The sequence below is a fragment of the Bombina bombina genome, chromosome 3 (assembly GCF_027579735.1).
Source record: "Bombina bombina isolate aBomBom1 chromosome 3, aBomBom1.pri, whole genome shotgun sequence".
In the NCBI taxonomy this organism is placed as follows: domain Eukaryota; kingdom Metazoa; phylum Chordata; class Amphibia; order Anura; family Bombinatoridae; genus Bombina; species Bombina bombina.
In genome coordinates this window covers 1,086,095,653-1,086,109,319 of record NC_069501.1, presented here as the reverse complement: position 1 = coordinate 1,086,109,319, position 13,667 = coordinate 1,086,095,653, and the positions used below count along the sequence as shown (strand labels likewise).

Genomic DNA, 13,667 nt, shown 5'->3' with positions numbered 1-13,667 from the left:
CTGCATCAAAGTTTATTTCAATTTTATTTTTTGGAAACAAATATTTCCCTTTATTGTATCATTTATATCAATCCCTCCTTCCAGAACACAAGGAAAATATTAATTTAATGTATTTCTTAACATTATAATGCAGTCAAAAACTACTGACTGTGTATAATCTTCCTAAAATCAAACATATTTCGACAGACAGCTGTAATTAATTATAACTTATTTTGAAATAAAATAGCATATTTTAATCCCAAAAGAAAATACCATAAGGAACCTTTTCTGGTTTTAACCTGCAATGAAAATGTTTCCTTCAAATAGACCCGAGAGCACATTCCACACTCCAACACTCCTCAAGGCCTATGTTCCAGCCACCTGTGTGAGATGTATGAAGTGTTGAAGAAGGTGACGTTCTTTCAATAAAACTTTTTTCCAAGAACGTTTCTTTATTTAACATGTATAAAAGGGTCATACATTTATTTAATAAATCTTTTTTTTTTTCAAGAGCACATTGTATGCAAATGTTCCAACTTTAGAGGTATTAAACGTTTAACAGTTTTATGAGGAATTAACAATTTATGACTTTTGACAAAAATGCTTAAAACACCTTACAACCCATTCGCTTGAATGAAGAATAAGGTACCATAGTTAACAGAGACAAGTTATTTCAGTGGCTGTGATCTCCATACTCAAATGACCAATCTCTCAACACTTAAAGTACTTGTTTCATCCTCTTCATTAGATGCAAAATATCCAGGAAGGTCTATCATTCTCTGCTCAGCCTCTGTGAGCCCAAATGTTGTATTGTCATAAAAGTTAAATTCAGTACCCCAAGGAAAACTTTGGCATTTTTCCCTTCTGTATTGTGTAGGACTGAGCGCACCCTTCCTTTGGTAACTCTCTAAAGTTGGTGGTGAAATGTCCTGGGCTCTGTTCCATGGCTTATCAACTGGTGAATGTCCTTTCTTCATTTTGTTTTGCTCTGGCCTTTCTGCATTAGATGATCTTGCCGCAAGAAAGCGACTGGAAGATACATCAGGTTTGCTGTCCATTGGGCGTATATACGGATGTTTTGTGTTATACCCAGGTGTATCTACTGTTAGATTAGCTCCTCTGGAAACACGTTCAGGACTTTTCAATTTATGTTTGGACTTTTCTCCTGCTGAGTTATCCCATGACTTTGTCCTAGTGTTGTAGGACAATGTTTGTCGTGGAGAAAGGGTTGATAAGCTCCTTTCCCTGTAGGGTTTGTGATGTTTAGTCTCATGAAAACTGGATGTTCTTCTGAAGTTATTTTTTTGATTACTTTTCTCAGTATGCCTTTCTTTGGCATCTTGATTTCTTATGTGGGATAACCTGGGCATAGTTTGGCTAGGGCTGGTTCCCTGCATTGCGGAGTAAGCTGCCTTTGAGATGTTTTTATCACCAGGGTTTCGTGAATGAAAATGTTTAGACTCTAAAAATGGAGACTGGATGCGAAATTTATTTGTGGCAGTCTCCTCCGATTTTTCTGTGCCTAGTGGTGGTACCAGTGAGACGTCTACTGTAGTGTCTGCCATGGGATTTGGAGATACATGATAGACCTTTGTGGCTTCAGTTAATCCTTTTTGCTTCATCTCTTTTAGCTGCTGCTGTGCAAGACGATAACTAAAAATTGGTGGAATTAATTTCTGAACATTATCATTTTCTAATACTTCTTGTTCCTCTCCAACATGCACACTTTGTCTGCATGTTAAAGGAATTTGGACAATATCATCTGTTCTTTCTAGTCCACAATCTCCTGCATCAGAAAAGCTCTCTCTCAACTGACAGATATTTTCCTCATCTGAGTTCTTACGGCAATTGACAGAATGGGCAGAGCTGTGTCTAATAGAGGAACTGCACTTTTGAGTTTTGTTAACTTTTCTCCATACAGTGATAAGGATAGTGACAATTATGATGAAGAGACATAATAATATACCGGTTATTGTTACTGTGTTACTTGTTATATAGTCATTTTCACTTTGTGCAGTTGACTTGCTTGAAGGTTTTACAGCTGTACAAAAGAATAAGTTAGGCATTTTGAAATGTTCATCATTATAAAAAGGTATTCATTAAATAAATCAGAATACATTTTGTTTTACTTGCACGTACCAATTCAATCTTGTGTTATTTTAGTGAACACGGTTTTACACTACAATAATTGTAATACATTGCAAATTATATTGAACATTATTTCTGGACAGATGTAAACTATATATATATTGTTTATAGATAGCAATTTAAATGTGCCACATTTTCCCCAGACTACATTCTCCCAAGATTTTTAAGTATGTATATAATGCTGAGCGAGACACATAGGGCTAGTGGAGCTTAGTGCATGTCGCGATAAACAATATTGTGACCACGCTAACTTGTGCACGTATTCCAAGTTGAAAGTAAATGTTTGCGCTCAAGTGCAAAGAACATTTATGCTTGTCAGGTTAGCATGAGTAAAGAGCTAGTGTATATATGTATATATATATATCTGTATTTATGTATTTTTATATATATATATATATATATATATATATATATATACATACATATATACAGATGTATATACATATGAAAGAAGAAGAAATGTGCATATGGCGCAATTACGAACCCTCAGGATTAATAATAGAATCAATATTAAATGCTGCCCTAATCTATCTACCAGGGTCGGAGAGTCCCCACACCCTCCAGCCTAGGTAAGGAAGAATATGTAAAAAAGAAAATTGATAGAGAAAAGGGGGCGCAAATAAAATTTATAACGCAAAATATCAATGCTGATAAACTCAGTAATAATAATAGATTTTAATATTAAGATGTTGGACTTCTCTGCATGAGTATCATAATTCAATAGAGAAATAGCTAATGTCTAGTTTCAAATGAAATTAATAGTGGTATACCTTGTTGGACTAAAAATACAGTGATACTATTAGTATATGTGGTATCCTGTATTGAAATAATGACAAAAAGATATGAAAAACACAATCTCTAATATTCAATGAGAAATAGTAGTAGTTACCTTATTGTACTAAAAAGTACAGAGATATTGTTAGTATTTATGATACTTTGTATAGAATTATTTTAAAATATAATGAAACACAAAATCCACAGTACAGTGCAGTGATAATAAACAGATTCACTAATATCCCTGTTATAAACTAAGCATAGTTTATATGGAAAACATAAAATACATAAGTACATGTCCAATATAATCTAGTCACTTGGCATAAATCTTAAAAAACATTCATAATACAAGAGTCTCTTGATAACTTTTTCTCTTCAAAGTTTGTTAGAGTTGTTAAACAGATAATAAAGTTTGCAATCTGCAACACACAGGGGCTTGCCAGGAAAGCGTTTAAATAGATCCTATTGTAGGCAGAGTGCATGACATTCAGTGTAATGAAGCATGGGATCTAGCAGGTACATGGTCATCTGAAAAGAACACAAGCACAGACAAACACTTCGACCAAGTCCTCTAAGCTGTTACCTGGATCCCTGGAGAACGAAGGAAGTTTCTACCGACACTACGCGGCACTTACCTCATACAGATTGAGGTCAAGGAGTGTAAGTAGACACCCTTAGGGGGACTTGTACTCCGGGCTCTGGGTCGTTATATTATTGCTTTAGCGATATCATATTAGGTGCATATACTCCATATTGAGGTTTGGTGCTTTTACTCAGTTAAAATACACTGAGGACTGAAAAATAAACTTTACTATCTGTTTAACAACTCTAACAAACTGAGAAGAGAAAAATGTATCAAGAGACTCTTGTATGATGAATGTTTTTTAAGATTTATGCCAAGTGACTAGATTATATTGGACATGTACTTTATGTATTTGATGTTTTCCGTATAAACTATGCTTAGTTTATAACAGGGATATTAGTGAATCCGTTTATTATCACTGCACTGTACTGTGGATTTTGTGTTTCATTATATTTTAAAAAATTCTATACAAAGTATCATAAATACTAACAATATCTCTGTACTTTTTAGTACAATAAGGTAACTACTACTATTTCTCATTGAATATTAGAGATTGTGTTTTTCATATCTTTTATCATTATTTCAATACAGGATACCACATATAATAATAGTATCACTGTTTTTTTAGTCCAACAAGGTATACCACTATTAATTTCATTTGAAACTAGACATTAGCTATTTCTCTGTTGAATTATGATACTCATGCAGAGAAGTCCAACATCTTAATATTAAAATCTATTATTATTACTGATTTTATCAGCATTGATATTTTGCGTTATAAATTTTATTTGCGCCCCCTTTTCTCTATCAATTCTCTTTTTTACATGTATATACATATATAGACTTATTTATATACTTTGGAGTTCCCTCCAGTGAAATACCTTAAAAGTTTTTAAAAAACTTAAATTATGCTTACCAGATCATTTTCTTTTCTTCTGACGGGGAGAGTCCACAGCTGCATCCCCCACTTCCCTCATCCCCCAGTCATTCTGCCAAGGGAACAAGGAACAGTAGGAGAAATATCAGGGTGAAAAAAAAAAAAGGTGCCAGAAGAACAAAAATTTTAAGACCGCCCCATGAAAACAACACGGGCAGGGAGCTGTGGATTCTCCCCGTCAGAAGAAAAGAAAATTATCTGGTAAGCATAATTTAAGTTTTTCTTTTTAAACGGGGAGAGTCCAAACCTGCATTCATTACTTTTGGGAAAACAATACCCAAGCTATAGAGGACACTGAATGCAAAACGGGTGGGAACAAAAAGGCGGCCCATTCTGAGGGCACCACAGCCTGATATAACCCAAATTCCACAGACACAGAACGTACAAAAAGGAAAAGTACCCAGTAACTGTCCATCAGGTAGAACCATAAAGAGTCTTGCTGGAGACCACTCAGATCCCTAGACTCCACTGAGCACAAAACCTCTGAGGAGACGACAAAAATCCCGCTGACTCAAGGCCCGCCAAGGAAAAACCTCTCCCTGACCAATGGGAAGGGGGACACCAAAATTCCCCTCACAATCTTCCAGAAGAAGAAGAAAGATCAGATAAGGAAGTCTAAAAAGACTACCAAAACAAACCCCCCAAAATCAGGGGCAAACCAATGAAGAAGCCCCTAGCATAAAGGAGCAAACTACAAAAGGAGCAAACTACAAGGCTATATTAGGAGAAAGTTTGCATAGAAAAAGCTCTACCGACAGAGGAGAGCAACAGAAGTAAAGTTCCAGACCACCTCCTACATGGATCCCAAGGAACCAATGTAAAGTCCTAACCAGAACTGAAGTCCTAAAAGGACAAAAAGTAGAACCCTCTACCTTCCCACAGAGTGCTATCCAGCACTAAGAAACTGAACTTCTGTGGGTCAAAAAAACCCCGGGAGTAGAACAGACAAAACAGATAGGAATATCTGTTTACGCCCCACAGGCCACAGGCTTCCATCTGATAGGCGGTCCAACTAAATGTCAAGCCTACAAAAACTGGACAACAAGGTAGATAGGAAAATCGTACCTGAACCATCCAGGGAGAGAAAAAACTCTGAAAAACATTGCAGATCAACTCCCCCCCTATCAGAACACAGGGAAGGGAGAACAGCACCCTGACCAAGAATGAAAAACCAGCAACTCGCAGAGGGAAGGTACCACCGTGAGGCCTCCCACGTAAAGGAAGGAGCACTCAGTAGCCCTTCATAATACGCGGTCGATGCTCAACAGAACAGTCAGAATTCCTGACCCCTAATACCAGGCAAACAGGCACAGAACCCAAGGCGACTGGTAAAGTCCAAAGGACCAGGGAGAACATACCTATCCAGATTTCCATTCAGAATCGGAGGGGAAGGTACCCTCAACCAAGAGAGACCATCGACTAACAACTATCAGAAAGGTATGCAACATGAAAATCCAACCTTCCAGGTGGACAAAAACTCATGACGTCCTACACGCAAAGCAGGGAGGCAAACCCTACTGAATTCCGGGATCAGAGGAGGAAAGCAACCTCTGGAGTAGCCAACAGGATCAATGCTGTAGATCAGATTCTCCCAATAGAAGGAAAACGGAGACCCAACAACTTGCTAGCCCACATGCAAGGCGCAAAAAGCTGCAACTGGTCTTAACTCTGCTAATCCGCTTGCTAGGCAGCAAAGGAAACCCTCCGTCCACTACAGCCAGCTCAGTAGAGAAATTCCCATTTCTCCGGAAGGAAGAAAAAGAAGCCGTCAGTAGGAACAAGGAGATTTTCCCAGGATCGGAAAACCCAACCTGCTACTCAACAGGCCAGATCCAACGGCTATGAGATCTGGAAAACATAGTAACCAAAATGCCCAGTTGAAGACCAGGACTAGGTTAAAAGACCGGACACCCGGAACCCGGAATCAAACAAATAACCCTTGAGGAACAACCACAAGGGTACTCCATCTGAAGATGACCTTGCACCAAGGATGATGCAATCACAGCCATGCTCCCACAGGGTCTTAAAAACTGATCTCCCATGTAAGTATCCCAGAGACTGAACTCATCCCCAATGGGCCTCTCGGATCCCCACCCACCAAATAAGACTAAGGCAGGATCCAAAAGAGATCAGAACTCAAACTAGAAAGTAAACTCTGTTTGAGAGAATATGACAGTCTCTAAAGATCCACCCTGGATCAATCTCTGGGGGCCCCTACTGCTCAAGGAATTGACAAATGAATGAGCATCCTAAAACTCCTAGCAGGCGATGGAACTCAACCGAGTCGCCCAAGCAGGGATAACCGTACATATGTAAAAGAGACAGCATACAATCCCCCAGATCCCAAAAATTATAGGATCAGAAAAGGATATCTTAAGAAATCGGATCCTAAGGACCGGATTTCCTCCATCACGACAGGAAGACTGACCCCAAGGAAAGTACACAACCAACCTCGACCATAAGGAAGAGGCCCTGTCGAAAGAGATCGGGACTAATCAGGACAATGCAATCCGGAATGAAGAACCATAGAGGAGAAGTTAACCCCCCCAAACCAGGTACGGAAGATCTCTATGGAGTCATCTGAACCCCCTCCTCTATCGAAGAGGAGAACCAAAGGACCTCAGGAAACCTCAAGTAAACTGTCATAGCAGGATCCGTAACCCCAGCTAACCCTGCTAGCTATGCAGGGACAGGACACCAGAACTGAGTACAGCAAACATCAGATGCCCCACCCGGATGAATAAATTAGGACCAGCCTAACATCTAGGATAGAAGGGCCTTCATAACTTGTAGAACAAGAAAACAACTTCTTAACAAGAAGTAAGCAAACTCAGTATCCAAACAGGACCAGCCCATTGTCAAAGGCACAACGTGTCTCATATGGGCCCCAAGGAACAGAAATAACTAGCACCCAATCAGGACCAGCCTGATATACAGGGCATGACAGAACTATTCAAGGCCACTGAAAGGTCTAAGCAGGGCTAGACTAAATAAACAGACAAACAGTAGACATGTAGGCTCTGAGACCTAAACCATGTCTCAACTCTTCTTTTTTATATATATATATATATATATATATATATATATATATATATATATATATATATATATATATATATAACTTCCACGGCAGTACAGCTATTGCGACCACAAAATCGCCAGTATCACATCCCAGAGAAGAAAAAGTTGTCCAAAGGAAAAACTACAACAGTCTTGAGCCTAGAAAAAGAAATAAAATACATCCTAACTGGGTAAAAATAAAGGAAGGCAGCACCCGCAGGTGAATGCCCAGGAAGAATGGACACACTAACAGGACCAGCCAGTCAGAGACCCGATTCCCCCAAAAGCTCAGAACTGGGAATGAGATACACAAAAAAAAGGTAGACAACAAGGAGAATGATCTTTATCCCCCCACTCGTCTAACACTACTTGCCGTCTGGAGCAGAAGACTGAGGAACCAATGACTCGTCCAAATTGGGCTCTTCTAACGCTGCCAACACCTGCCTCAGCAGGACACGAAGGCATGCTAGTCTAAATCGGAAGGCAATACTCACCTCCGCCTGGGCATCTGATGACCCCGGCCCTGAAGGCTGTACCCCTGAAGCCTCAGGGGACACCGCTTCCCCAGAGGGCTGAACCGATACAGACGATCCCACGCCTGACGGGCCCTGGTTTAAAGAACAAGGGCAAGATCTTCCCGGAAGATGTAAATGCGCCAACACCATAGATATGGCCATGCGGAACTGTGCAGTAACCTCTGGAGGAAACAAGCCACCTCCCGTAGAAGGGGTAACGGCATTTGGGACACCTGCCTGTGTAGCAACTGAAGGATCTATGGAACGCTACCTGATAATTTCATTTTCTTCTGAAGAGAAGAGTCCACAGCTGCATTCATTACTTTTGGGAAATACAGAACCTGGCCACCAGGAGGAGGCAAAGACACCCCAGCCAAATGCTTAAATACCTCCCCCACTTCCCTCATCCCCCGGTCGTCTGCCGAGGGAAGTTGGAACAAGGAACAGTAGAAGAAATATCAGGGTGAAAAAAAGGTGCCAGAAGAACAAAAAAAAAAAACGACAGCCGCCTCATAGATAAAAACACGGGCAGGAGCTGTGGACTCTTCCCTTCAGAAGAGTATTGATAAAGGCCTATGATATAGGGCCGAAACGCGTCAACAATATTGGTATTAGAAGAATATTGTTGATTCTGCACATTAGAAGATCTATCACACTACAGAGAAGATCTCTGCTAAATAACCACCAACCCCCTTTTTTGGATTACAACCTTTTTTATATACATTTATCACCAACTCTAATTTTATCTCTTTTTTCCTTTTTATAATATTATATAATTATATATATTTTTTCACCATTTTTTCACCATTTTTGATTTCTTGCGGCTAGATTTGGAGTTTTGTCGGTAAGGACCCGTGTAGCTAACGCCGGCTTTTTTCTGGCCGCACCTTTAAAATAACTCTGGTATTGAGAGTCCACAGAAAGGCTGCGTTAGGCTCCAAAAAAGGAGCGTAGAGCATATTTAACGCAGCTTCAACTCTCGATACCAGAGTTGCTTACGGACGCGGCCAGCCTCAAAAACGTGCTTGTGCACGATTCCCCCATAGGAAACAATGGGGCTGTTTGAGCTGAAAAAAAACCTAACACCTGCAAAAAAGCCGTGTTCAGCTCCTAACGCAGCCCCATTGTTTGCTATGGGGAAACACTTCCTACGTCTGCACCTAACACCCTAACATGTAGCCCGAGTCTAAACACCCCTAACCTTACACTTATTAACCCCTAATCTGCCGCCCCCGCTATCGCTGACCCCTGCATATTATTTTTAACCCCTAATCTGCCGCTCCGTAAACCGCCGCTACTTACATTATCCTTATGTACCCCTAATCTGCTGCCCCTAACACCGCCGACCCCTATATTATATTTATTAACCCCTAATCTGCCGCCAACAACGTCGCCCCCACCTGCCTACACTTATTAACCCCTAATCTGCCGAGCGGACCGCACCGCTACTATAATAAAGTTATTAACCCCTAATCCGCCTCACTAACCCTATAATAAATAGTATTAACCCCTAATCTGCCCTCCCTAACATCGCCGACACCTAACTTCAATTATTAACCCCTAACCTGCCGACCGGAGCTCACCGCTATTCTAATAAATGTATTAACCCCTAAAGCTAAGTCTAACCCTAACACTAACACCCCCCTAAGTTAAATATAATTTTAATCTAACAAAATTAATTAACTCTTATTAAATAAATTATTCCTATTTAAAGCTAAATACTTACCTGTAAAATAAATCCTAATATAGCTACAATATAAATTATAATTACATTGTAGCTATTTTAGGATTAATATTTATTTTACAGGCAACTTTGTAATTATTTTAACCAGGTACAATAGCTATTAAATAGTTAAGAACTATTTAATAGTTACCTAGTTAAAATAATTACAAAATTACCTGTAAAATAAACCCTAACCTAAGTAAAAATTAAACCTAACACTACACTATCAATAAATAAATTAAATAAAATACCTACAATTACCTACAATTAAACCTAACACTACACTATCAATACATTAATTAAATACAATATCTACAAATAACTACAATGAAATAAACTAACTAAAGTACAAAAAATAAAAAAGAACTAAGTTACAAAAAATAAAAAAATATTTACAAACATAAGAAAAATATTACAACAATTTTAAACTAATTACACCTACTCTAAGCCCCCTAATAAAATAACAAAGACCCCCAAAATAAAAAAATGCCCTACCCTATTCTAAATTACTAAAGGTCAAAGCTCTTTTACCTTACCAGCCCTGAACAGGGCCCTTTGCGGGGCATGCCCCAAGAAGTTCAGCTCTTTTGCCTGTAAAAAAAAACATACAATACCCCCCCCAACATTACAACCCACCACCCACATACCCCTAATCTAACCCAAACCCCCCTTAAATAAACCTAACACTAAGCCCCTGAAGATCATCCTACCTTGTCTTCACCTCACCAGGTATCACCGATCCGTCCTGGCTCCAAAATCTTCATCCAACCCAAGCGGGGGCTGGCGATCCATCATCCGGTGGCTGAAGAGGTCCAGAAGAGGCTCCAAAGTCTTCATCCTATCCGGGAAGAAGAGGCGATCCGGACCGGCAACCATCTTGATCCAAGCGGCATCTTCTATCTTCATCCGATGACGACCGGCTCCATCCTGAAGACCTCCACCGCGGACCCATCTTCTTCCGGCGACGTCCAACTGAAGAATGACGGTTCCTTTAAGGGACGTCATCCAAGATGGCGTCCCTCGAATTCCGATTGGCTGATAGGATTCTATCAGCCAATCGGAATTAAGGTAGGAATATTCTGATTGGCTGATGGAATCAGCCAATCAGAATCAAGTTCAATCCGATTGGCTGATCCAATCAGCCAATCAGATTGAGCTTGCATTCTATTGGCTGATCGAAACAGCCAATAGAATAACAGGACACGGACAGTATCTTAGAAATACTTCATTTGGGAGCAAAAAATTATTCAGCACCATAGAGATGGCCAAGCGGAACCGTGCCGTAACCTCTGGGGGAAACAAGCCACCCTCCGGAGAAGGAGTAAAAGCCATAGGGACACCTGCCTGCGTAGCCGGGAAATAGACTGGGACACTTGCTTCACGGGTCATGGAAACTCCCAGCTTCAGGAGAAGAGAGTACTCTAGAAAGGCAATCGGAACATAACTGATGGGCATTGATTACCTAGGCCATTTCATATTCATCACAAGACACATCCTCCGTATCGGAGGCATCCGTGTCGCGCATAAACGAATCCTCCATAATTTTGGGATTACAAAAATGACAGAAACTAACTGGCACCCTTTAACACCCCTAATGGCTGGGGCACTCACCACCTCCCCACTGGGACCCTGCCTTGTTTCATTAACATTACATTCACATATCGAAATAAAATGAAACGATCTTACCGGAATCTACGCCGTTGAACAGGAACACGGCCCTTCAAGTGTGACAGATAGTAGCCTCGCTACTGACATGGACTTGAGTGAAGAAAGGTAGGCAGCAAAACTCGTCAACGCTGATTACCAAGGAGCTGTTAATATGAGTCTGCACTCGTAGTAACACCAGCACCAGTGTCTTGGATATAAATATTTTTATTAGAGGTTACATTAAAAGCAGCAACGTTTCGTGGTGAACCCACTTAGTCATGCTAATTGTATCACATTGTTTCAAACAACTTATACCTTTCTTTGGCGCCAACTGGCTTCATTTTGGGAAGTTTCACACCCCCTAGTGGTTGCTAAATACAATGTATATACAAAATGTTAAAAATAAATGTATCTGACTAAACAGTTTACACATGGCAATAATAAATATATATGTATATATGACTTTCCCATTATTGTACATGCATATATTGTCTCAATATTTAACTTTGTTAAACTATCTTTCTAAGTTTCAATATCTTATTGCAATAAAATCTCAATAATGTTAAACACATAGGTAAAGTGCCCTAGTTATTTGGAACATATCATGTTAAACTTTTTTGCATACAGTTATATTTTAAATGATCATAAGGATAATGGGTTTGAGACTTATACTTTGAGAGAAACAATTTAAGAGAAACAATTAAGGTCAAAGTCCCTATTCAACCCTCTGGGAATAAGAGTATCCAATTGATATATCCATCTCATCTCTTGTTGTTGGAGGATTTTTTCTCTATTAGTCCCATTGCGTTGAATAGGGATGTGTTGTATGATTTGCCAGCGTAGCTGGCTTATGCTATGGCCCTTCTCTAAAAAATGTTTGGATAGAGGTGCTTCTAAATTTTTTCTCCTTATATTTGACCTGTGTTGGCTCAATCTGTCTTTCACTTTCTGTGTGGTCGCTCATAAGTAATACATAGAACATGGGCATTTTATCAGATAGACTACATAGCTAGTATCACAAGTACGAAACCCCCTAATGTCATAACGTCTGCCATTATGTGGATGATAGAAGTTTGGGCCTTTTATAACTGAATTACAGCGGACACATCCTAGACAGGGATAACAGCCATTTCTCTTTCCTTTCATGTATGTTTGTGTGTCTCTTCTTTCTGACCCAATGTCACTTCTTATAAGGTGGTCTCGGATGTTTTTTACCCTCCTATATGCCATTAAAGGGTAATCCCTGAACTGTTCAAGCCTAGGATTACAATCCCTAAGTATGTGCCAGTGCTTTTTTATAGCTTTTGCTACAACTTGGCTATGTGAGCTGTGTTGTGACACAAATACTAGTCTATCCTGTTTTTTTGTTTTCTTTTAATGCCCTTGGTGTGGTAATATCTTTTATTGTTTGACTCAACAATTGTGTAGGGTACCCTCTTTGTTCAAATTTATTTGACATTTCTAACAGCCTTTTGCTCTTAACTTCTGGGGTGTTTACTATTCTCTGTACCCTTAATAATTGACTCTTGGGTAATGAGTTAATAAGGCCTTTTGGATGAAAGCTGTTATGTGTTTGTTTTTAACATTTTGTATATACATTGTATTTAGCAACCACTAGGGGGTGTGAAACTTCCCAAAATGAAGCCAGTTGGCGCCAAAGAAAGGTATAAGTTGTTTGAAACAATGTGATACAATTAGCATGACTAAGTGGGTTCACCACGAAACGTTGCTGCTTTTAATGTAACCTCTAATAAAAATATTTATATCCAAGACACTGGTGCTGGTGTTACTACGAGTGCATATTTATTATAGAGGCTATTGCAGCTACCTCTTGCACCGTGCACCACTTAAACACAAAGTGCTGTATTCATCTACTATTGCAAGTTAATATGAGTCGGGATGGGTTCGCAGGAAAACTCTCCCTGCATCTCCGGACTCTAACTTTCATCCATGCTCTCACTGAGAGGCTGATAGGATTACTTAAAACTCCAGTCCCATTGCGAAGAGTACTACCCTCCATGAGAGACTATCTCAAACTTCTGACACTACTCTACCAACCTCCTGTGACGAAAGGCAAAGAATGATTGGGGGATGAAGGAAGTGGGGGAGGTAATTAAGCCTTTGGTTGGGGTGTCTGCTTCCTCCTGGTGGCCAGGTTCTGTATTTCCCAAAAGTAATGAATGCAGCTGTGGACTCTTCCCTTTTAAGAAGAAAATTATGGACAAAGAAAAAAACAAACGGCACCTTACAACCCCAATGGCTGGGGCACTCACCACCTCCTATGACCCAGACAATTAGAGA

At 39.7% G+C, this 13,667-nt stretch overlaps 1 protein-coding gene across 1 annotated transcript in view; it reads right to left on the bottom strand.

Annotated features, from left to right (window-relative positions):
- Nucleotides 1-411: 411 nt before the first annotated feature.
- Nucleotides 412-13,667, bottom strand: part of THSD1 (thrombospondin type 1 domain containing 1) — a 37,116-nt gene continuing 23,860 nt past the window's right edge. The window contains exon 5 of the mRNA XM_053708390.1: nucleotides 412-2,020. Within this exon, the coding sequence (XP_053564365.1) occupies nucleotides 675-2,020 (1,346 nt within the window). The 3' untranslated portion in view covers nucleotides 412-674. The remainder of the gene's footprint in view (nucleotides 2,021-13,667) is intronic.